At 37.6% G+C, this 26,627-nt stretch overlaps 1 protein-coding gene across 1 annotated transcript in view; it reads left to right on the top strand.

The window, feature by feature from the left end:
* The first annotated feature begins 13,360 nt into the window (after positions 1–13,360).
* RARB (retinoic acid receptor beta) overlaps positions 13,361–26,627 on the top strand; it is a 270,695-nt gene continuing 257,428 nt past the window's right edge. The window contains exon 1 of the mRNA XM_042472133.1: positions 13,361–13,814. Within this exon, the coding sequence (XP_042328067.1) occupies positions 13,640–13,814 (175 nt within the window). The 5' untranslated portion in view covers positions 13,361–13,639. The remainder of the gene's footprint in view (positions 13,815–26,627) is intronic.

Genomic DNA, 26,627 nt, shown 5'->3' on the forward strand with positions numbered 1-26,627 from the left:
GTGCTCTGTTTGTGCAGGGGATCCATTCTGGACCTCCCCTTCCCGTGAAAATGGAGGCTCACGCATATTCAAGCCTCACAGGTTTGAATAGGCTTGAATAGGGCACACCCCCATGTGTGCGCCTCGGGCACGCACGCCATGGAGGTCACCCCTCTGCGCATAATCGAGGTTATGGAACTGAGATCTGCGAGTTAGGAGGGGCGACTGTATTCTGTTTACATAGCATTTGTTTAATGAAAGTTATAAATACCAGTAAGTCAGCTTCTGAAGGAAGCCAGTACATTTAATTACAGAAATTACTTACTACAGTTTAATTCCATTTGATAATTGATAGATCATTAACTAGAAATAGTCTGCTTAAACTCTCACATAATTAGAAACCAACATGTCAGCTTTCAGAAAATTCCTTTAGAATATTAGGGTGATATTCAATATACTATGTGTAAAAGCCAAATTAGTTTTCAACATTTTATTTGACTGGATTTCTTCTCTTTCATATTGGCGGGCCAGTCTTCAGTCTGCTCATCTTTTGAGAGGGAATTTCTCTGCTCTCACTTCGGTGCAGGCACAGTTTGTGTTTGCTGCAGCTTTACCTCCACAGTGTCATTCCACCAACACCCTTCCATCTTTCAGATAATCTAGGGCTAGAAATCATTCAGCATTACAGGTTTTGTTGGATTGCAGTTCCCATTAGCCTAGCAAGCATAGCCATTAGTGAGGAGTGCTGGAACCTACAGTATGAGACCTTGACAATGTATATTTTACACAGTACTTCAGTTCAGAGCTTTCTAGTTCTAGGTTCAGAGCTCTCTAGCTTGATATTGATTTATTGTAGGTTCCCATCAACATTACCATATTCTAGCAGTTTCGTCATTGCAGTTGCATTTTTTTTGACAGCTTCTGTCTTAAGTTTTCTTCCTCTTCATATTCAATGTGTTCGTCTTGATGCTCATAATTGAACTAAAATTATTCTTGCTATGCATTACCAAGTTGGTCAAACTTTAAAGGGGAAATGAGGCAAAATGAAGGAATGTGTCTCCCTTTGGAAATGGTCTGTAAATTCTCTTTCTTACAAAGAAAACAATTATGTGCCTATGAGCAATAAGAAGAAACCTAAATACAGTAACATAAATCTAGTATGAATATTACAATTCTCTTTTATTTGTTTTCCCCTTTTCTTTTACTTCTTGTTAAGAATGCTAGTAATTGTATTAAGAACTGGAGAAGACAGAGAGAATTTGGAGGTGGAGATAGGGGACTTTTTTTAAAGGTGGGGTGGCCAAACATTAGTAATGATTTAAGTCAGAGTTGTTTGACCTCCAGTAGTCACCAGATTATGCTGTGTTCTGGCAGTACCCATGACGTCAACTAAGATTTAGATGAACTCTTAGGCTGTAGAGATGGGCTGCAGAGCTGTGATTTAAGATAAAACAAATAAAAGCTAAAAATAAAACATGCTTCTATGGCACTTATGTCTTTATACCATAAATGATAGGTTCAACAATTGCAGACAATTGAAAAGTAATAAATTATCTTAGTGTAATGTAGCAATTGCTTTATTGGCTCCCTGTTAGGCAAAATATTGACTATTAAATTGCTATTTTACCCTCCAAGTCATTGTATAATTTTCTTTCCTCCAAGTTAATGGTTGTTCTTTTCTAATGTTACTTCCTTATTGCTCCTTTGACAAGAAACTAGAGACAGAATAGAGTCTTTAAGATAAATAAATGCACAGTTGCCTCTAGCTCACTTGGTATCTCTGGCTGCCACTGTGGAATTATTATATAGAATGAAAGGTGCATGAGCTAATAAATGAAGGACTAGATCCAGGAAGACTGAAAGGATTGCACATTCAATACCAATTATGATAAATAGATATGGAATAGCAACTAGAAGAGGAAGCTCTATCTGCTCAAGATTTTATGAGAAATAATTCCTTACATATTAACATTTGAAATAATTGTTATATGATTCATTAACTAGACTAGTAGTGGGCAGGTTGTGACATTCCTATAATATCTCCTCATAGGCTGTTGTGGCAAGGACTGATAGAAGATACAATCCAAAAACATATGGATAGTATGAACCTGCCCACGCCTGAAGTAGACTCACTCTTTTCAAAATACGTATAGAATAAGAGCCACAGATTTGGTGGAGGCAGCCAGTTATGGAGGAGGCAGATACCCAGTACAGTGGAGTGGTTTGACTGTTGGAATAGGACTCTGGGAGACCAGGATTCAAATGCTCACATGGCCTTGGAGACCACTGGGTGACCTCCAGCATGTCACACTCTCAGCCTCAGAAGAGGAGGACGGCAATCCCTCTGAACACATTTTAGCAAGAAAATTCTGTGATGGATTCACCTTGGGTTCACTGTAAATGGGAAATGACTTGAAGGCATGCAGCAACAATAGGGTAGTTATGAGGGATTGTGAGAAGAGGGAGAGAATAAAGCACAGATCAGAGATAGAGGAAATTAATAGGTAAAATAATAAAAGAGGAAAGAGGAGGGAGATGGGGGAAAAATGAAAATAGGAATGAAATGGAGAAACTTAATAATTTTCCAGCAAGCCAGTGGACTCACTCCTTAGCGTTTTAATGTATGGTTGAAACTTCAGCAATAACCTCTAGCAAATGTTTGGCCCTTTATTACTTAAATGTGGTAATCAGTTTTCGGGTACACCAGATTAAGCTGAGCTACAGTTACAAAATTTTGTTGTGGTACCTTAAACCATAACATGAACTGGAATTAATGGTTATCATATACATGGAATTCAGCCATCAATGCTGTTTTCTGGAGGATTTTCTTAGACTAGATCTTCTGTGCAGTAATCCCAGTGTCACTTTACCACAACACAGTGGAGATTATCACATAGCAAAATCCCACCAGAATAGATGTGGGATCTAATACTCAAAAATGGATCCTACTGCACTGCTCTGTGGCTGGGAAGTAGGCAGCCCATATGCAAGCAGGGCTTCTCTGGGCTTCCCCCCAGCTTTTCAAAAACAGGAATTTACTGTTCAGCAGTAAGCCTGCCTTTGCACTTTCTTCCCTGATCTTCCTTATTAGTTGTTCCAGGTCTGTGAGATTTTCTGCCACTATTACAGTGTTGTCTGCATATCTTAGATTTTGGTATTCCTTCCTCCTATTTTCACTTCTTCAGTGTCCAAGCCTCCTTTTTCTTACAATATGTTCTACATATAAATTTAATAGGTAGAATGATAGGATGCACTCCCAAGGTTGGTCTTTTGAGCCATGTTGCTGATAAACCTTGATGTGTTTTTAATTGCCATACAGCCTTTATTAGCAGCTCTAAGCAATTCATGCACACAAACTGAGCACATGAGCTAAGTGGGTCTGTGAGAATCCCTGCATATGATTATATCATCAGGCACGCAGCTCACAGCTTGACATTGATTTACATGCCATTCCAAAGATGGTAAAACTGAATTGCCAAAAGAGTTGCCTTTTTAAAAATACCACTCAAACTCTTAAAGGCCACAGTTCAGAAAAAATCATTTAGACTATCTCAAGGCATCAACTTCAGTAGGATGAATGTGCAAGACAGTGCACATAATTGCAGCTATAGGGTATAATTGTAACACTTTGTATAAGACATGTAAAACATCTCTGTTTTCCATAATTGCCTGAACTCTCTTGCATTCCCTTGCAGAGTATTTGGGAAGTGACTGCACAGGAAATCCACCACTTATCCTTTACGTAAACACAATCTCATTTTTCTGTATCTGGCTTCTCAGGGCTCTACAAACAGTAAAATTGTTAACCCATCTCTTGACCTGTCCATTTATCTTTTCTTTCCAGAATATCCTGACTGCGGGTGACTAATGAAAGAAATATGGAATGCAAATAGAAAGAGCTGGGTGAAGTGGAATATGTATAGACATTTCTTAATGGATAGTGAAATATGGGTTATGCAGTAGTATTTCTCCTGAAAGACAAATGCTCTGGTACTGTGATGCTTCCCATAACTATCATGTATATATTGGTTGTGCTGGGTAAGCAATTTTTAGATATAGACCCAAAAAGTAAAATAAAATTCCAAGTTCTTGTGTTTATTGAGTGAAAAAATGGGTTTTTCTTATTGAATACTAATATGTCAAGCTTCTTCAGGTACTATATAGTTGGAAGTTGTCAGATGACTGTTTTGCCATGTATGTATGTTTTGTTGTTGTTCGCTACCCTTGAGTCGACTTCGACCCATGGCGACCCTGTGAATGAGACATCTCTAAGTCTCCATGTCCTCCACTGCTCTGATCATTTCCAGCAGACTCATGCCTATGTCTTCCCTAATTGAGTCTAGCAATCTGGTGTGTGGTCTGCCTCTTCTTCTTCTACCCTCAACCTTTCCCAGCATTATTGTCTTTTCCAGTGAATCATGCCTTCCCATGATATGGCCAAAGTACGATAGCCCCAATTTAAGCATGTTGGCTACTAGGAGTATTTCCGGCTTGATCTTTTCAAAGACCCATTTGTTTGTCTTTTTGCTGTCCAAGGTACTTTATCCTTAGCACTCTTCTCCAACACCACATCTCAAATTGGTTGAGTTTCTCTGCTTTTTTCACAGTCCAGCTCTCACATCCATACATAGTGACTGGGAATACTATGGCTTGGGGATTCTAACTTTGGTGCTCAGTTGTATATCTTTACTCTATAGGATCTTCTCTAGTTCTTTCATGGCTGCCCTTCCCATTCCTAGTCTTCTTCTTATCTCTTGACTTCAGTCTCCATTTTGGGTAATGTTGATCTTAGATACAAGAAATCTTTGACTATTTCAATTTCCTTATTGTCTTATTTGAATTTATGTACATCCTCCGTGGTCATTATTCTTGTTTTCTTTATGTTCAGCAGCAGGCCTGTCTTTGCATTTTCTTTCTTGGCCTTCCTTAATAATTGTTCCTTGTCACTGCTGTTTCCACTATTAATATTATGTCGTCTGCATATCTTAGATTTTTGATATTACTTTCTCCTATCTTCATTCCTCCTTCTTCTGAGTCTAGTCCTGCTCTTCGGATGATATTTTCTGTGTACAAGTTGAACACATATAGTGTCAATACACAGCCTTGCCTGACTCCTTTGCCTATTGGGAAACATTACATTCTCCATGTTCTGTTCTGATAGTGGCCTCTTGTCTTGAGAATAGATTTCTCAGCAGAACTAAGATGTGTATTGGCATTCCCATGTCTTTGAGAGCATTCCATAGCTTTTCAAGATTGATGCAGTCAAAGGCTTTGCTATAGTCTGTGAAACACATATTGATTTTCTTTTGGAATTCCTTGGTGCACTCATATGTTTGCAATATTGGTTCCTAGTGTGTCTTCCTTTCCTGAATCCTGCTTGTATCTCTGGGATTTCTCTCTTCATATGTGGCTGGAGACCGCTTTATATGTGACCAAATAAATATGCAAGTTAACTTGAGCAACTGTGTCTTTGGAATAATGTAGCAATGGAGAACTAGTCCTACATGGGACTGTGGGAAGAATTGTGTCTTGGTAGAGACATACCGCCAGCTGGATAGGAGGAAGGCTTAGCAACACCATTCATCATACTTGGGCAAAATGCTGTCTTGGATTTACCTTCATTGGCATGGAATTTAATAGTTTCATTATATTCTAGAATCATGTAACATTATATCAAAATATTCATATTCTACAATTATTGTTAATACACATATACACTTCTTATTTAACAGCAATTAAAGATTTTTTCTGCATGCTCTCATGCTCTCATCATTACATCTACGCAAGTTAAGTATTCAGATATTACTAATGAACAGCTAAGGAAAGAAACCTCAGATACAGTATATTAGTATCATTGTTCCTGTTATTCTTCTTGCTAGATTTTCAGATTGTTGGTGTTTCATTTTGTTTGGTCCAAGAAATTTGAAATATAAGGCTCCTTGGAAAGCTTGTAATCTTAGGTAAGCAATTTTTAAAGCACCGTGTGTGTGTGTGTTGTGGTGTGTGTGTGTGTGTGTGTGTGTGTGTGTGTGTTGTGTGCCTTCACGTCATTTCCAATTTAGGGTGAGCCTAAGGTGAACCTGTTATGGGATTTTCTTGGCAAGATTTATTCAGAAGAGATTTGCCATGGCCTTCCTCAGAGGCTGAAAGCATGTTACTTGGCCCAGGTCATCCAGTGGGTTTCATGGCTGAGCTGGGAATCAAACCTTGGTCTCACAGTTGTTGTTCCCAACACTCAAACCACTATGCCATACTGGCTCTCTACAGAGCACCTTAACAAATGTCAAAAATAAATACTAGTTAGCTGCAAAGATGTTTCACATCTTAAACCTCTGCAACAATTTCAGAGTTCTTACATCCTTGTAGAAATTTACTGTATCTTATTTAGTACTATTATTTTATACTGATAATTTAACAGTTACACTGACAATTTAACAGTCGAGGTTTTACATGGATGTCTGCTTTTCTTGTGTGAAAGACATTCCTACTGTTTTAATCCATGTAACCTGGCAGATCGTTGTACTTGGTGGGGAAAGAATGTTTTTGCTCATGCAAAGTCAGAAGTTTTGATCCAATTTCTGACACAGCTTATAAGAAGTCTTTAACATATAAACATGTTATCAAAATATATTGTTACGTTATTCTAAAAGTACCAATCATAAGCTGGACATTGGAAAAATATATTTTACTTTTGTACTTTGCATTTAAATGTACACTCCCCCCCCTCCACCAGCCAGATAGTTTGATTGTTTATTTGTCTGTAGCAACATTTATTTGCCAAAAACCAGCTTCTTTTTCCTTCATGAAACACACATCTCTCGCCAGATGCCTGCGTCTTGTGGAGACAAAAGGATATGTTAAGTTTCATCTATAAACAGAATCTGCTAATTAAGAGTTATTACTTAGGAGATTGGTACAGAGCTTGCAGAATTAGATGTGTGTTCCTCTTAGATATCCATTAGCCACTAATAAGATAATGCAGATGGACCATTCAGTTTCCTGTTTCCTTCTATTGTCCTTTTCAAGCCATATATGGACCAATGGGATGGGCTGAACAATAACTGGATGTCCTCCTGCTCCCTGAACAGCCTTCAAAGAATGTTTGTTATTAGATTGCTCTTTCTGTTCAGCTTCACAGACTTATGCTAATAAAGGAAACATAACACTCTGAAGGCCAACCTGCTCCCCTTTCTTTCTTTCTTTCTTTCTTTTTGGTAATTAGCTTATTTAGTTGTATTTCTTTGTACAATGAGAACCGACTATAACCCCAAAGAATCAGAGGGGGAGCGTGGACCATTTAATAACGTGATTTATTTTCTTTGTGTGATATTTTAAATACATTCAGCATCTTTTAAAGAAAACAGGGATATTATATTACTAGAAGCTTATGTTTAGATCATGGGTGGGCAAGTCTGGCCCTCCAGATGTTTTTGAGCATTTGGATAGCCACAATTGTTTAGTCATTGGGCTGGGAATGGATTTACTAAACTTAAACATAATCCCTACCACCACCACCACCTGAACCATTGAGAACTGGTATTTCTTCTAAAGCACAGAGTTAAGTTCTTTGGTGTAACAAATTCAATTATGGCTTAAATATTTAGAGGGTCAAGAACTGGTGAGTTTATGTACCTTAAAATTGCCTGTCAACTTATGCCAACCATGAATTTCATAGGGTTTTATTAGACAAGGAATACTCAGAGATGGCTTTGCTTGTTCTTTCCTCTGAAATATAGCCTATAGCATCTGCTATTCATTGGCAGTCTGCCATCCAAGTACTAACCAGTGCTGACCCTGCTTAGCTTCCAAGATCAATCAGCATCTGGTGCCTTTATGGTATTTAGGCCTTCTAAGAACTGTTTGTATGTAACCATTATATTTTGTGAGAAAATGTCCTTCATTTTCATCTACTAAAAACAGAAATTGCAAACTGTCCCCTTTTAAATGATGGCAATATCACATATGTCTAAGAAAATCCTATGAAATAGTCCATCTTCCCCAAACCTTGCCTTGTTGGGCATGGTTAGCACAGATGGGATTTGCAGTGCAAAATCTGGAGGGCCATAAGCTGACAACCCCTGATCTGACCATTATTCTGACTATGTAGCTAGCCAGATATAGAGCAACTTAGATCAACTTCTTAGAAGAAGCATATGGTAGTAATACCTGTTTTCTATTGCTGGTTCCTTGCTATTTGTATACAAAGATATTCCGTTTCTGCAAATAATAGGATACCTTCCTGATTCTTACACTTCATGGTTATTATTAATTATATTTAAGAGATGCTTGGGGAATTAGATTTTTATTGTATGAACTGACTCTCATCTCCCAGCCGAATATGAGGACAGGAACTGAACTATTAACTGGGGTTTTGCACTTCTCTGAATGTTATCAAATGGTTCTTTAAATTAAAAAGTTTCAAAAGGCATTTTAAAAGGTGACCTTGTCTTCTAATGCTTTTCTCAGCTTTGTTTGACTGAACTTAATTATCAAAAAGGCAAAGCTGCAGGAAGTGGTTTTCTGTTCTGACACGTAAAGGTGTGTTGAAGAACTGGGTATAACCTCCTACAGTTAGATTCATACAAATTCACCAGAGTAAATTCCACTGAACTAAACATGACTTAACCCCTCCCCCCCCCAAATAACAAAGATTGTAATGGTTGTCTAAAAACCTTTTGGTCGTGCACATAAATTGCATATATAAACCATACTGTATATTTTTTTGGAAGTTTCAGAGAACAGGCTTGTGTAATTATCTGCCATAATATTTAATACACAATCCACTTTGATGCAGCAAGGGTACTGGGCTAATGTTCTCTTGCATCACTGTATTACGGTGATTCTGGGGAGGTATACTTTCAGGTTCTAAGGAGTCATAGGAATATGTGAACTAAAATTAATATGGTAAGAAATGTGCACGAGTCTATGCAAATATCTGTGAAAATAAAAGAAGAGCAGCATAGATGACAGCAAATTACACTAAATTAAATTAATATAGTCCTTAAGCATCAGCCAATGAGCTATTCTTTTCCACACCAATGCACCAAAGATGGTTCTGAATGTAATTATTTTCCATGAAAGATTTTATATAATTTATATGAAAGTAACGTAATAGAGACACTTAATAAAATAAAATAGCATAGGGCTCACTTGTTCTTAGGCATCAAGATATGGATTTTTCACTGACAAGAAAGCAACAACAACAAAAACCTATGTAGGGAAAGGGCATATAGCAGGCTGTTTTAGCTGATACATTTTCCTGCTATGTTCTAAAGCTAATACAGTGGGCCCTCCCTTTACGTGGGGGATTCGTTCCAGATACCCCCGTGTAAGGGAAAATCCGCCTATGCTTGAGTCCTATAGGAAATAATGGGGCTCGTGCATGTGGCTAAGATAGTCCACCGTGAACTGCTTCATGATAGCCTTTCTTTTTAAAACTAGTGCACTGATGAGTTACTCAAATAAATGGAAGTTGTAAAAGCACTTTTTTGTTATAATATGGCTTGAAATAAGTCAAGTTGTCTTTTTTATGCTTTGGCAGCACAAGTTCAAAGCATGCTACTAGATACTTTAGAATACATGTGAAAAATAAAAGAACCCACATTTTAAAAATTCAAATATATAAGATGCCACCTGCACAGATCATAATAATCCAGGCACAATTCTCCTCTCTTTGAAATAGCTGCAAAAGCCACTGGCTATGCACATTTGGTAATTTCTGCTGAGCCTTGCATCTTCATGGCTAACAGAAATGCAGCTGAATGTACAATAGTTTCATAAGGTGTATTTTATTTCTCGAGTTCTGGATCGTTCAATATAGGTGACCTTGGTGTAAGTTTCATTGATTAAATGTCACAAGCCACATTTATCTCTTCTGTAACTGCATTGGATACAGAGACTACTTTCACTGTCATGTTGTTACCCCATTCCCAGTAAAATTCCCAGAGTCTGATTAAATGATAGCCATATTCAGAAATTTACCCCTAGTGTGATTATAATTGATTCAGGGGGGAGAGAAAAGGCCCTGCCTTCTCTTTTTTTGTAACAAAAAGGTCTCTTATGGACCCTAATGTTTAGTATCCCCAAACTACCAAGACTGTAGAGGAGAGAGTCATGCTAGCTGGGGATTCTGGAAACTATAGTCTAAACAATAGCATTTCCAAGCTCTTTTTCTTCCCAATGTATTCTTCCCACATGATTAAAATTCCTTAAAGATGGGAGTTCAAAATTACATGGTCAACCTTACACAAATAAAGAAGCTCATGGAAGCCTTCAGTGATGAGCAACAATAGCAGAAGGAGAGAGGCCCATTATACAGACTCTTTCCTTTTCATCCATTCTAATCTTGGGGAATGCATGTCTAAATGGGGCAGTGGTTACAAAATATCCTTCTACCCCAAACTAATTTCTGTTCCTTACAAGCAGAATTATTTCGCCCATTGTCCTAATTTTGGTTCTGTGGTTGCCTTAATACTGTAATAACATATTTTCCCTGACTCAGCAACTGGGAGATCAAGACTTGCGTTGCATCTTAAGTTTACGTTCTTCAAGTAGACAAGGGAGTTTACTGCACCATGGAAGGAGGCACAGAAGGAGAACGGAATGGAAGGGGCCTGGAACAAGTGGGGAATGAGTGGGGGATGCATTTTCCTGCACACAGAAGTCCCTCACTCATTGCGTTCCATTCCCCATCCATCCCATAGGGGGCGATTTTTGAGAACTGTTTCAGCACAGTTCTCAAAAATCGCAGTCCTCTGGGGACAGATTGGGGATGGAAGGGAAGGGAACAGAACGAGCGAGGGACTTCTGTGTGCAGTAAAATGCATCCCCCACTCATTCCGTTCCCTTCCTGTCCCCTTTTGGACCGTTCTCCAACCGTGCCAGGAGCCTGTATGATAAACTCCCTGGTTTCATCCTCCATGCGGTTCTTTTTTAATATGTTCTTGCATTCCTGTACCCTTTAGAACTTTCCCTGTTTGCCTACCTAGACCTGTACCTGTTTATGTGACTGAACTATTTGGTTATCCTGTTGAGGAATGGTAGATCCATTGTCACCAAAGTTTTCTGGGTGCCGGGCCTGGCTTGGCTGGCTACTGGTTTTCATGGATATTATCTTTTGAAGACAACATTGATTTTGCTTGGGAGTTCTAGGCTACGTTTGTGTTTGCTTTGGACTTTACTCATGAGATAGCTTCTGTGTCATTCCAATGAGATGATTCTTACTGCCCTGCCCATCGCAGTGAATAACCTGAACATCTAGTGGGCTTCCATTAATCTCGAAGATATGCCTACATTTATTACATAATTATTGGGCACTGAAAGATAATGTTATGTCTATAAATGTGAAGGGTTTTATAGTATTATGAAGTTAATATGGCTAATAGTCTTTCTTACTTTTCCTCACTGAGGAGTACTTTACATCTGTGTGACATGGCAGGCAGGGAGGCAGATTCACATTAATTTGTTACTACTGCTCATTTGAGTTCCTGCTGCTATCTAATCTATTTCCTGTTCCTCACTGATGCTTCAAAGGAGAAAGGAAAAGAGAAATTAACAATGTTGGAGAGAGAGGGAAAAACTGAGAGATTTGTCCCTATAATGGCTCTATAAGGCCATTATTAAAAAAACACCTGTGTTCACATGTGTGTATGTATGCATGCACATCTCACTTCAATTTGGTTATTGTTTCAGGAAGAATAAAGAGGAGGAAGGAAAGGGGAGGAAAAAAATGTAGCAGCACTTTTAAAACTAGCTTTAAACAAAAAATGGTGTGAGCTTTTGTGGATATAAACGCACTTCTTCGGGTGGAGTATTGAGTAGTCCATTTGACACTCTGCATCTGAAGAAGTGAATTAAAACCAGTTAGTCTTAAAGGTGCTGCATCTAGGGTTGGCTTGTTCAAACTAAGGACTTAAAAATAATCTTGTTTTTTATTAAAAAAAGATTATTAATATATATTTTAAAAGGTCTGTTTATTATTACAATCTTTCAACCCTCTTACAGGAACAACAATGACTGTGTGAATGTAAACATTTTAAATAACAGTTATTGGCAGTTATCTATTATCACTTATTTCTTATTAATCACTTTATTGTGATTAAAGAAATGGAATTCAGAAACAAATCCTTCAGTTAACAAAAGTACAACCAAAACAGCTTGGTTTAAAAGAATACTTTGTAAAAGAACCATTATTATTTACGCTACTGGCTATAACATCTGAACTGAATTTTGCAACAATTTTCTGATTTGGACCCATATTGGTGTAGTCCTAGGTATTAATTATATTATAAACTTAATTAATTATAAACTTATTTATAATACAGTGCTTACCAGTGCCTTTTGTTTCCATTCTTTCTGCTTCTAGTATCAAGAAATGAGTTCTTGCACCTTTTCAGTGTAGACTAAAGATCAAAACAGATGGCCCGTTAAAGCCTGGTTCCAGGCATCTTGGGTTCACGGCGTTTACATACTGCATGCTACGAAGTCTCCTGGAAGCTGTCTGACTGTCCAGACATGGGTGGCTTCAAGATGCTCCAGTGGCATGGGGTTTACATGCTTGAAGCTACCCAGGGGTTGTGGTGGGGCTGGAAAAGGCAGCCCTTTCTCAGCCCAAATAGGAGCTGATCTTTTCCGCTCCTATTTGGGCTGAGTTCAGGGTGGATTGGGAGTGCAGTGTGTGGTTGCCATGGCCACAATGTCTTCAGTGGGGACGGCTTCAAGCTGCCCCTTCCTGGCCATCTTTTCCAGCCCTAAATGACACCATTCCCAAACTATAGTACAAAGATTCTTTAAAAGAGAAGGGGGCTACTTTGTGGAGGGGGGGGAGTCTCACTCAACCAGCCTGGTGGGGTGCTGAATGTGTGCAGTGGCCACAAAATGTTGTCCATTTCTGGGTCAGTGGGGCAGAAATCTTAACGAAAGAAATGGAATGCAGTGCCCTAGAGAATGTCAAAAATCTAGAATACTGAACAGAGACACCTCACACTGCTGCTTTCCAATTGCTGGTGAAGACCTTTATTTTTAGGGAAGCTTTCCATGTATGATTTTAACCTGGCCATGTTAATTACTAGTCTTCATTTTACTATTTAAAATATTTTGAGTAGTTCCATTGTGTCTTTTTCCAATTTCGTCCTGAGAATGTCTTCTGCTTTTATAAAAAGCCTATTCTTTGCATATTTGTGTACACAGTAGTGTAGACATTTTTGTGCACAAAACAGAACAAGTAGTATGTATTTTTGTTGTTTTTGTTTATTTCCACTCAAGGTCTGCTGGATTGTAGCCTAATTCATGCTACTTAATTAATGAGGAGATTCATTTCCAAAGTTGCTAGCCTTTGTTATTTGTGGTTGTTTCCCCTTCCTGCAGAATATTTCATCAAGGACCTGTAGTGTGAATCTGTTGCTACTTACGGGGAGAAAAACGTACTTGAAACAGCATCTGAACAGTCTCTTCAATGTATTCAAATAAGAAACAAAACAAAACAAAACAAGGACTATCATCACAGCAGGAATGTACCAGGAAAATGACTGGAAGAATTTGGGAGTGAGGAAAAAAAAGAGAATCATCAAATGAGCTGCTTTCTCAGGCTGGGTCACTGGACCTTTTTTCTTGCTTCCATGGAGTAATGGTGGTGAATGTTTCTTTGCTTTGAGGCATTATCATGACAACCAGCAGTCGTACATGTCCTGTACCAACAGTCAATGGACATATGACTCACTATCCAACACCACCGTACCCACTACTTTTTCCTCCTGTCATTGGTGGACTTTCTCTTTCAACTCTTCATGGCATTCAAGGTAATCCACCAAGTGGATACAGTACCCCATCTCCAGCAAGTAAGTACTGACTCTTTTGTTGCTCTTCTTTAGTAGTTTCTGCACTGAGGATCAGGTATGTTGTCCAGTATTTAATTTTTAAAATAACTAGTCAAAGTATCTGGTTTTGTATGGGTTGGAACAGCCCTTCATTTGATATTCCCAAGTCTTCTAGCAAACTTGTGTAGCTCTCCAAGATGGACATGTTTTGCCAACCCACTGGGATTACTAAGTATATCTTCTGTCATTGTACGCTTCTGGAGCTCCTTGAGTGAGTGGTTGGAACAGCCTTATAACACTGACAGTGGGGCTCATTTCCTATGGGTTGAAACCATATCAACTGTAAACTAATGCATCATTTAAGGAACTGTGCCCCTATTGACAGGGATGGTACTCCAGTCTTCAGCTCACAAGCACACTTGTTTAAAATGTACTGCTAAGTTTAACCTGATGCTCCTGAGGCTCTCTTTTTATCTTTGCCATGTTTTGGGTGTCTGTGTTATGTGGTCTTGGAGCTATGGACTGAGTGAAAGAATTTCTTTTTATTATTACAGATTTATAGAAAATATGTTTCTAGAATTTCTTCTTCAGTTTACAGTATGTTTCAGTTTCCTCAAACACTCATCCAGACTGTAACTAAGGGAAATGGTGTTGAATGCTCTGCTCAACAAATCTATCAAAAATGAAATAGTGTTGGTGTGTATTTATGTTTGGTTTAACAATAAAAATTAATTTAAAAAAATGAATTGGTAGAACTAATACAGGAAGCCCCTGTCTTTTGATACCCTATTATCTGATGATTCACATTTTCAACACTCACAAATTAAGGAGACTCCAAGGGATCCACTCTTTTGTCAGTTCATTTTGTCTGTGGAAGCTTGCTTGGGATCGACTATGCATGTGAGCACTGCTTGTAAAGTGAGCTGGTGAAGAGGAAGGCATCAAGCTGACTGCGAGACTTGCAAACATCATGTGTATGCGCACACAAACAAGGACAGTCCCAAACAAGCCACCACAATTTGCGCATATTTCCTATATGGGTTCTGCTTTTTGACCACTTCCAGTTTCTGACATTGTAGTCTCTAACCCATCAGATAACCAGGGGCTTCCTGTACAGTGGGCCCTCCACATTTGCTGGAGTTAGGTGTTGCAGGTCCCCCATGAAAGTGGAAAAACCATAAATAAAAAAGCACTTGTTTTGCCTGTGATAACACCAATGTAGGAATCTAGGTCCTCCAGCACAATTTTATGGTCAACATCCAATGGAACTTGACCATATCATTATGCTGGAGGACCTACAAATGCCTAGAGAAGAGTTTTCTCTAGGAATCTCTAGTTCCTTAAATAATATTTTCTATACATCTCCTCTGGCAGAGTCTTGCTGGAGAACCTAGAGAGAACACATTAATTTAATCAGTGGATAATCAAATCTACAAAGGCCACCAATGTAGAGGCTGATTGTATTTCTCTGTTTATGTATATCCATTATGTAGCCTACTGCTTGCTAGTACAGTATTACAATACATCTGTTATGTCAGTATGTACTTTTCCACAAAGTTGTGTGCACAGAAGCTCGTAACAAACCTATGAAGTAGGATAGATTGAAGGAGAGTGGTGGGCTCAGTGCCATCCACTGAAGTTCACATGTGAGTGCAGATTTGAAGCAAGTTCTTCTGATCCTAGAATAACATTCTGACTAAGGCTGCATCCACACTGTAGAAATAATCCAGGTTGACAGCACTTCAACTGTCATGGCTCAGTGCTATGAAATTATAGGAACTGTAGTTTGTTGTGGCATCAGAGCTCTGACAGAGCAAACTAAATGTCTCACAAAACTACAATTAGCATTGTAACATTGCTAATAGCATTGAGCCATGGCAGTTAAAATTGTCAACTTGTGGGAAATTAGAAATATGGGAAAAATATATGATGGAAGTTTAATAGACAATTTATGATCTAATATTTCACTGAGAGAGAAAATAAGGAAAAGAAAAAGGTTGCAGTAAAACAAAAAATGAATAATAACTGGAGAGAAAAATGAAGAAAGTGCTGAATTAGAATAAATGTATGACATTGTGGAAATTGGATTGTAAATATTATTATTGTATAAAATCAATAAAAATATGTTTTTTTAAAAAATTGTCAACTTGCAGTGCAGATGCAGCCTAAATGGCTCTCAAGCAGAGAAGAATATTCAGGACTGGCTGACACTTAAGTGATAGCAATAGTTGTTTAGTACTGATATGTTCTGTAAAGCATATGGTTTATATAAACAACACTGCTTTTTTTCTTCCCATAAATATATCTCTCTTCCTTTCAGTGAAGCATAGATCTACTAGATCATTTGATCTAACTTTGGTTTCCAAACGTTATTGGATAAAAGTTCCTACAAGCCCACACAGGATCAAGGATTTTGAAGTGCAATAAAGAAGAATTCAGATTTTGGAACTACTGTTCTGTACCATTAGCCATACTAGCTGTGAATACTGAGAGTTAAAATTCCCAACAATTTTGGAGGCTGTCAGGTTAGGGAATGATATTCTAGATTTAAAAGAGTAGATTACTGTACTGGATTCAGGGTACATTTTATGTCATTTGAAACATGCTTTCAGTATTCTATTACTTTTTAAATGCAAAATCTAACAGAAGTTGATACAGTAGTTAAGATGCTGTTGACACATTGTGGATGCATTGAACAATGGACAAAAGAAAGGTTTTGCTCTTGAACTGTCTCTTTGTTTAGCAATGAAATTGACTTGAGGGTGCTAGAGCATTGATTGAGCTGTTGTATCTTTCCATACCTCTTTTAGTAACTCTCCTGATAGAAATCACAGGGTGGGGGGTGCGGGGTGGAATTGGCCTTTTGCCCATGTTTCCCCACTTTCCTGCCTGTTGCTTCTGTTTGATATCAGGAGGGGTTGGGGATGATCAAATCAAGGGATTGGATAGGGAAATTAGCATAAGGTAAGCAAGGGAGAGCATAATTGCCATCATCTTTATTTGCTGTTACTAGATGTTTTGTGGGCTTGTTGTTGTTGGGACAGATTGTCATCCGTGAGTGTATGGCACTGGTAGCACTTGTGTTTGAAAAGGTTCACACATTCTCATATCTTAGAAATGTTATTTATTTGGACTAGAAGTTTTTTAGGATCACCTTGTTAGCATGAACACTGAGAATTATTATGTAGCAAAAAAGTAACTTTTCCCAAGCTTTGCACATTCCCTGTGTGATTTCTTTGCAATCAATGTACACATCTGACTGGTAAAGTTTGATTTCTTTAGCTTGTACAGTAGATTGTAAGATTGTAAGCCCGAGGGCAGGGAACTGTCTAACTAAAAAGATTGCATGTACAGTGCTGTGTAAATTTACAGCGCTTCATAAATAAAAGTTAATAATAATAATAATAAAGGTTTTCCCTTGATATGAATGTCTAGTCATAACCGACTGTAGGGGGTGGCGCTCATCTCCATTACTAAGCCAAAGAACCAGTGTTGTCCAAGGACTACTCTGGTGGTCATGTGTCCAGAATGACTGCACATAATGCTGTTACCTTCCCAATGAAGTGGTACCTGTTTCGCTACTTGCATTTGCATACTTTCGAACTGCTAGGTTGGCAGAGGATGGGGCAAGTGAGGGGAGTTCACCCCATCATGTGGCACTTGGGCCTTGAACTGCCAACCTTCCAACCTTATGAACCTCAGAATTGGCAACTTAACCACTAAGCCACTGCATCCCACAACTTGTACAATACTTTTGAGACAACAGTCATTTAAGTCATAGAAAATAATCAAGAGATTGTACAGTACTCTTAATTATTTTCTGTAATGTCAATGACTTCTGTCTCAAGTATAGACTACAACTTTCTCTTCTTGTTCTGGTGAGATGTCTGACTAGCAGTGCCTTATAGGAAGGGCATCACCTATGATACATCATTGCTGTGATCACACAAAAGAAGCCTTATCACAAGTCACCTCGCAGTGCTTTTGATCAGATTAATTTTACAAGCATAAGTGGCTTACAGAAGGAGATACATGGTGGAGATTTAATTCCACTGATGATACTAATGGGTTTGACTTCTTAACCTCAACCTTTATGGCTTAACTTCTGTTTTTATATCCGGTTAACATAAGAAAAATACTTAATAATTATGAGGTTGGTCACTGTGTTATAAAGGTCGGTGGAAGGAAAAATATTACCTTTCTACAAAGGTGAACTCTAAATTAAAGTTAAAGTAATAAAAGCAACACGTTGGTTAGATCTGAACATTACTGTTCCTGAATGATTGCACTAACAAAACAGAGGCTGATATTAATCAACCTCTTGGTCCATTTAGCAGTCTGCATGAGGGTGCGCCATGTGTCTTTTTTCTTTTTTAAAAATATTTTTATTGAAATTACTTAATAAATAAAATTATTTTCCAGATATAACATGTAATCACATTTTGTTACAACAATAAATTTCTCTTTGACTTCCATTAGATAAGTTCTACTGTACAGATTTCTCTTTTGTTAAAATAAACATCCTATTTTCTAACTCAGTCACACTCTTTACTGCTATTGAATTAAGACTGTATTAGTATCTGACATTTTTTTAACCTTTCTTGTACTGTGATCTGTTTATAAATACTCTGTTTCTTTGTTGTTGTTAATCTCACTTTCTATTAATTCATCTTTATTTAGATGATCACCTAAGTACCATGTGTCTTTTTGAATGCAGCTGTTTCTCACCAAGTCAGCTAGCAAATATGTTCGGGTTGCCCATTTCCCCTTACTTTCATTTATAGAATCATGTAAAATCATATTTTTTTCAATTTTTAAAAAATGATAAGATATGGAAAAAATGCCTAAGTAGATCCTTCTGAAATGGGGTTTGATAGCCTCTGTGGTCTTATTGACTTTCACTGTTATCAGTGCAGACTTACCTTAAAGACTTACCATAATTGCTACTGCTATTATTTAGCAGTGCAGTAGCAGAAAAGCAACCATTCACACATACCTTGTTTTCAATCTGAATTAATTTTGCATCAAATTTGGCAGATTTTGGGGAGAGGATAATAAGCAAATACATGTGTTGCCTGCACCTGCTCTAAAACAAGAGTGTTAAAGCACTTAGGTGACTCTCAGGAGAGAACAGGGAGAAGCAAAGATCTGGAACGAACATGTTACAGAGCCCAGCCAGTATGGAAAATTTACCAAGATGCCAGGATCTTGAAATAATGACCAGTAGAAAATAAGGTGCTGTCTCAAGCTTGCATAATTGGGTGTCCATCCTACAGAATATAGTTTGAAGTACAAACAGATTGACTTCATGTTCCCTGTTGTAGTTAAGCCCTTTATCATAAGAGCTTTATGCAGCACTGTCAGCCTCATACTGAAGAGATGATTTAGGTCTAGCTCTGCCTTCTTGGCAACAGCACCACATACATTGCTCGTACCACAGCCAACACATGATTGACATCCATCCGAAAGGGATTTGAAATTGATTAGTTCCCCCCTCCCCCGATCCAAACATATACATTAGGAGGATTAAGATAAGTCAGAAAATCCACACCCATCCTATTGCTATCTCATTAAATTGTGAATAATTGACAGATAAGACAGGTTATCTTTTGTTCTCTTCACTGCCTAAAAAGGCCAGACAATTTCACAGGGTTTATTAACCAAGTTGCCATGATAGTGTTTACTCGTTACATTAATGATGTACAGTTAGGGCCTTTTTTATGACATGTGGCTTTGTAGTTTGTAAGTTTGGGCTTAAATAGCGATCAAGGTTTCACTTAATCTGAATTCTTTTCATATTGGTTTTACCTTTGTTAAACATATGTATGCATATACACATACACAAATATGTATTCCAATAATTATGAGTACTTATCTATCACTGACATTCAGTTTTGGTCTTGTACATACAGTATATGGGAAAAAAGGGAAAACATGGTAGGCACCGCAGGTGTCCAGTATTTTTGCCACACATTTAACCATCTATGGCTTGAAAAGTTTTTAAAAAATAATTCCAAAGAACAAACCTTAATTTTGCCATTTTATATACGGGACTAAATTAGTGTATTTACTGTACTGTATATATTCAATTATAAGTTGACCTCATGTATAAATTGGGGGCAGGTTTTGAAGCCAAAATTATGGATTTTGATCTGATTCGTGGATAGGTCAAGGGTAAAATTTAGGGACATGCAACAAAAGATCTAAAGGATGAAGCGAAGGAAAACAAAGACTTCCAAAGGAAGTTACAAAATTCCAGCAGACATAATTGTTAGTGCTCACCCTAAAGGCTGGATGGATGAGAGAATAGAGTGGGATCAGTGCTTCCAGGGCAGATTGTACTTTTGCCCCTCACCAGGGCATGGTTCTTTTTTTAATAAGAGTTAAAATACAGTACAGTGTGCCCATGTCATATGCAGCTTCCAGCATATGCTGGGAGCTGTACTGGAAGGAGCAGCGCTGCATGCTGGAAAAGGCAATGGCGTGCACGCTACTATGCAGCATGCACCGTTGCAGCCACCTGTGTTTTTTCCCTTACGCGGGGGAGGTCCGGAATGGATCCCCGCATATGGAAAGGGATGACTGTACAACTCAGTTTTGAGGGGTCAATTTTTTGACTAATATTTCTAGACTTATACATGAGAATATACAATAATGGGAACTGAGCATCCATTGATTTTATTATCCATGGAGGGTCCTGGAACCAAACCCCAGCAGATACCAAGGGCCCACTGTATAACCAAAAGTAATATTTGGACCATCTATCCACTTATCTGTTTTGAACAGATAGAGAAACTATGGTGTGTGGTTGAAAGTTTGGTATATGGTTGGTTGTTCACTTTTCTTTTAAAGAATGGTGTTTTCATACAATTTTTGTGAAAAAATAAGTTTTGAACAGATAGAGCAAATTCAGGAGAGCTCTCGCTATTAAAATGAATGGGAATCTCTGCTGTGGCCCCCGTCTGAAAACATATAAATGTCTGTATTGAAGTGCATTCCCTGGTACCTTTAAAAGAAACAAAGAAATCAGGAAAAAAACTGCTGAATGATACACTAGTATTTAAGCATACTGGTTCAGTAGATGTGCTTTAGTTGGAATTAAAAGTTAATTTAAGAAGCCCCAAAGACTGACCTGCATTCTTTCGGTAGTGAATTTTATTTTTTAACAAATGCCGCTCCTCTCCATTTTTTTCTCTTATATGTTCAAATATTTCTGTATGTCACTTTGAAAGTTTTATGTTGCATGCCTCCTCAGAAAGAAGTCCAATCAGATTTACTCCGTGTTAAGTGTAAGGATTGCAGCCTTACTTAAAATGTGTCATTTAAAAGTGAAACTCCAACACCTGCCTTGGCTATGAATGATGAGCCCTTGTTGTCTATTTAGGGAATAACAGAAATGAATCCTGAGTTGCATCTGCTTATTCTCAACTGCTTATTAAGCACAGCGATCTCAAATTTAAAATGATGAAACAGTTGCACAGTCAGTTGAGCCCTGAAGGGAAAAGGAAGTCATTGCCATCCTCTTTGTCCTTGAGTCACTATTTCAATACTCAGAATAGGCTTACATCAGTAATATTCATAAATGATTTACAAAAGTAATTCCTGTGTAATAGCTTAGGATTTCAAGCTTTTATGATGCTGCCAGATGTGCTATCAAACATAATTATCTGGTTCAAAAAACTTGTGATAAATCCTGTCACTGTATACTCCCTCAAGCAAACACATGCTTCATTCCACCCTCTAGGGAAGTCACTATATCTTACAAAAATCCTTCTACCATTTGCTTAAAATTAAATAGCATTGGACCTTTAGGATTATGCAGTGAGATAGAGAGGCAAGAGATGCTTAAAACAAGACTTTCATCTAACACTAAATTCTCTTCTTACATCCACTACTTGTCAACAAAATTAACATCACAGGGATCTGAACATGAATGTGTTCCGAGTTGTTTGAAAAGTGTTAAGAATCTTGCAGCAAAGTGGAAGAAAAGGCATACTCAGACACATTCAACTTTTGGTATCAGAATTAAAAACAAACTAACAAAAAAGCAGATTTTTCTATGATGGGAATGGACAATGTTTGGGTTCCTAAATGCTATGCAAGGTCACCATCTTACATACTGTGAATGATAAGTATTTTTGTAGATACTAAGGCCATCCATACAGGCATTCTTTAGAGACAGATAGTTAACACGTGTTGGGAGATGAGCACAGTCTCTCAGCCACTCCTTCTTCTCCATCCTTCTCCTTGAAATCCAGTATCTGCCATAGAGTATATTACTTAGCAAACAAACAAATAAAAACAACTACTAGATATACATGGACTCCAGACATGTTTCATACTCATGTAAGATCATATGTAACTGATGTTTATGTGTCAGCCATCTTTGAAAATGGCAGCTACAGATTTCATGCACTAAAATGAACATGTTTTCTCACATTCCTACATGGGTCCGAAACACATCCAAAGTTCAAGATCCTCTTCACGCCCTAAAATAACAACAACACGGGATGCCATGCCAGACTGAGAGTTTTAGGGCAAATCTTGGCAGTAGGGAGCATTTAGTTTCTATCAAGCCTACTAATATGATGTATTCCTGGAAAATCAGGAACATCTACATCATGCCAGGTGCTTCCATAAATCCAGAAGGATCTCTGCTGCAGAAGAGGAGGAGGGTAATGAAAGGCAGAGCAGGGCTAAGCATCTTTCAAAACTGGCTTTATCTTTGCTCATTTATAAAGAAAAGCATGGATAAAGCTTTTATGTTCCAGTACCTCTGGTGCCCATAGAAGTAAAAGCTGTTCTTATCCCAAAGAGGCAGCTTTCTACTTATATAAATAAAATGTTAATGCTGCTGGTATAAGTTAGAGATTTAAATACACTTAGCAGACCACTACTACAACTACAGCTACATTGCACTACTACTACAACTACATCTATTACAACTAGTAAAGAGGTTGCTAGAATTGTCCGATGATGCTGTTCCCCATTGCTAGGAACAGCATATTGACACTTGTACATGTGTGTTCTTTAGAGACATTTAGAGGCATTCTTTAGAAATTGATAGGAATAGAGTTTGGAATACATGGTTACTTGGAAAACTTTCCTGCACCATCAATTCTTATAATGGACAAAAGAAATCACACTCCTTTCATGAGGACTGGTCAACTCTTCTCGATTATATTACCACTACCTTACATTTGCCCAGACCACCATGAGGAGCTGCTGACTTATGGAGAGACACTTTCTTCTTGAACCCAGCCCCATCATGTAAGGGTTCCTCAGTGAATTTTTATGTTCATCCTAAACATAGTGTGCCACCCAGATACTTTAACTGTCCTAATAAAGTTGTCTATTAAGCATACATCATTTGTGTTTTATGTTAACTCATATTCTAAGCCTGTTTGAACACTTTGTTGTTGATGATGATTTAGTATTCTTTGTGGAACGGAAATAAATAAAATGTTTTAAAAATTTAAATACTGCATCAGGCTCTACATTACACAGTTTACAACAGTACACACTGTTATTATGGGTTTGGGATGGCTAAGACTTTCAGTTCAGTTTGTTTATTTGTAAGAAGTTCCCATAATTCACAAATTTCATCATATTTGAGATGGAAAATTTTGAGTGTTAAAACATGTGAATGTAGATAAACAAAAAGTAAATAAAAAAACAACAAATCTCCCCATGCAGATAACTAGATGCTTAACTCTTAAATTCTTGTGTTTGAATCTTTTTTGTGTTTTACAGATGAAAAAAGTATTTTAAAATGGTTAAGAAGTATCCTGGACTGACATGATTATTTACAGTTTAGAACTTATTTTGTGCAAAATTCACATTTGATTGTTTTGTGGAGAAAACAGCATTTTTTTATGGGAAACAACATTTCCTGCACAGAATATTATGTCTCTACACAGAAAAAGATATATTTTAAGTGAAGAAAAAACTGTATCCTGCTCAGAATATGCTGTTGTTAGGAACTTATTAAGATGTGACTGATTTGAGAAAGCAGCATTTTCTGCATAGGACACAACTTTTTATGAGCATAAAACATTTGTTTCTGAGCAAATCAGTCACATGTGAATTGTGTGCAAAATAAGTCCTGATTTGCCAAGGGGCTTAAAATACTTAAAGACATTTATTTCAGTGGGAAGAAGATAGCTAAAATAGCTTGTTCCTTCCAAAAGAAAATTATGGAAGACTTATGTCACTAGTGTATTCAGCCATGTTAATGTTAGATTGGAGTTCAAACCTCTTTCCCCCCCTCCTAAACCCAAAACACACTGCAGAAACAATCCAGTTTAACATCACTTTGACTACCCTGACCTTTAACTGCCCTAGGGAATTCTGGGAATACTAGTTTGATGAGACATTTAGCCTTCTCTGTCAGTGAGCTCTATGCCACAATAAACTACAATTCCCAGGATTCCCTAGCAATGAACTAGGACAGTTAAAGCAATGTCAAAATTGATTATTTCTGCAGTGTGTTTTGGTCCTTAGAGTCACCTCCCCATTTAATGTTTTTGTTAGAAAGGTAGAACGTGATCATCACCATGCTGGAGATATCTATACTCATTGAATTTGGTCAGTACAAATGGCACAGTGTGTTGTTTCTGTTTGTCGTTGAAGAATTGAACAAAAATTGCAGAAAGAACATGACAGTTAATTCAAATTCAGGACAAAATAATGCTGCCATGTTTTCCTAACCTTATTTGTGGCATGGGGTATAGAGCAGGAGTGGGGAAATGGTAGTCTATGGGGTCTCCAAGAAAGCGCAAAGACACCAGAACCCCAGTGTAAAATGCTGCAAATGTGTAAGCTTGCTTGTTTTATCCCACAACTCAATGGACTTAGGCTTCAATTCCTGCTAGGAACAATGAGGCCTAAAAGACTAGGCCAGTGTTGTCCATAAATCGATATGTATTGTAGGAACCATTTCCACCTACGTATCTGTGGTAAGGTGGTAATTATTTTTGCATAGTATTTTTTCCCTTACAATGTTGTCCAAAATTATTTATAATGCAAAGGTGATTTTGAGGGCCTGTTGAAGATTTCCAGTATCCATAAGAGATCTCCCTCTGATATGAAACTGAGACACCAAATATTTTTGTTGTCATTTCCCACAAAATGTCTCTATACAAAATGAACACCTTTCCCAGAATACATACACCAAGAACCAAAGGTCAGGATGACTGATAACAAAGACACAAATTGTCCAGTGGTACAGTTTTTACTATCTGTGCAAAATGGCAAATTACTACATTTTTCAATTTTGTACATTTTACAAAAATGCACAAAAAATCAGTCTTAAAATGGAGAGGAGACTATATTTTTTTAAAATTGTGCTGTTAAGTGTGTGAGGATGCATCAGATAAGTATTTACATCCTTTATTTTTGTCAGAAATATCTTGGGATCTTCTTGTAGACTGGACAGAAAAAACAGTTGGGAATGGTTTCTGAAAGATGAAAATAACCTGCTGAGCTGTGCTTTATTTTAGAAGGGTAAGTGATTACTGAAATCCCAGCAAGAGTCAATCAAAACCAGTACCATCTTTTTATCATATACTGATCTACTACTGTGCTTTATGTCCTTCTACATCATGTTCCACTGTGGTTCAGGCACAGCATGACATGGTTGAAACGTAATATGATGTGACATGTCCAATAACAGTGCTACTAAAAGCAGATAGTTTAGAGGTCTGTGGATAACTTCCATTCATGGATAATTCATTCTCCATTCTTCTGTGCACTACACGCAAAAATACACACATACACACACTTATTTGGCATCATCTCTACATTATGTTGCTTCTGTGCATTGGCTCACTTGTCTTTAATAATGTCTTCCTTCAGTTCAGCAGGTGGTATTTGGATCTGGCAGCTGAATCAAAAAGGGCAAGGTTATGTTTGTTTAGTTTAGTTTTTTCAAGCAATGTTGAAGCATTGCCTCTGGGGAACGATGATATTTGAGCAGACATATTATTATGATTTATATGTGCGTATGAATTAAACAATGACTAGAGTAGTTTTCTGCAGTGGCAGGAACTGAAGAAAATGCAAAGAGATAACCCCACCCATTTCTATGAATTCCATGGTATACAGCTTTGAAATGCAGAGGAAACACATACCAGGAATATCATAAATTCATTGACATATTGAAAATTGTGTTTTTAGGGGGACACAGATAAATGCTTCCTTTGTTAGTAAATGAAGCATTTCTTTAGTTTTGATCAGCATAGTATTTGTGAACATTCATAGTTGCAAGTTTGCCAGAACATGTCATCTTGTATGTGTAAACTATATGACTCTCGGGGAAAGTGACAAGAAAACCTACTTTTTATTGCAGTTGTATAATGAAAATCTTTGAAGTGATCTAGTATAAATTACTTGCTAAACAAGTATTAAATCACTGCTTCTGAAATAGCATAAATTAAAGGTGATCTTCTGTTGTATTAAGGTTAATTTCCAACTTTACTTTGCAGTGGAGTCATTGCATGTCTGTTCAATTGCTTGAATGTCTGGAATGGTATGTTTTCAGTCTTATATTCATTTTGAAACATTTGGATGGAAAAGGAATTTGGCTATACTAATAGTCATCACTCAGAGGCTTTCTGTTTTAACTACAGTTCCATGCAACTGGCTGTCTTCTACAGACAGTCTTTTGTTCCAGTCATTAAATGGGAAGTTTGAGATTAATTCCCTAAGAGGTCAAGAGGAGAAGGATAAATAACCAGTGCTTTTCAGTGTTCTTTCTTAATGGCTTCAGCACAGTGTGAAAGAGTAAACAGTTTTGACAAAAGATATAACTGATGGCTTAGGTGTGAATGATCA

Source organism: Sceloporus undulatus, chromosome 6, assembly GCF_019175285.1.
Source record: "Sceloporus undulatus isolate JIND9_A2432 ecotype Alabama chromosome 6, SceUnd_v1.1, whole genome shotgun sequence".
NCBI classification, from domain to species: Eukaryota; Metazoa; Chordata; class Lepidosauria; order Squamata; family Phrynosomatidae; genus Sceloporus; species Sceloporus undulatus.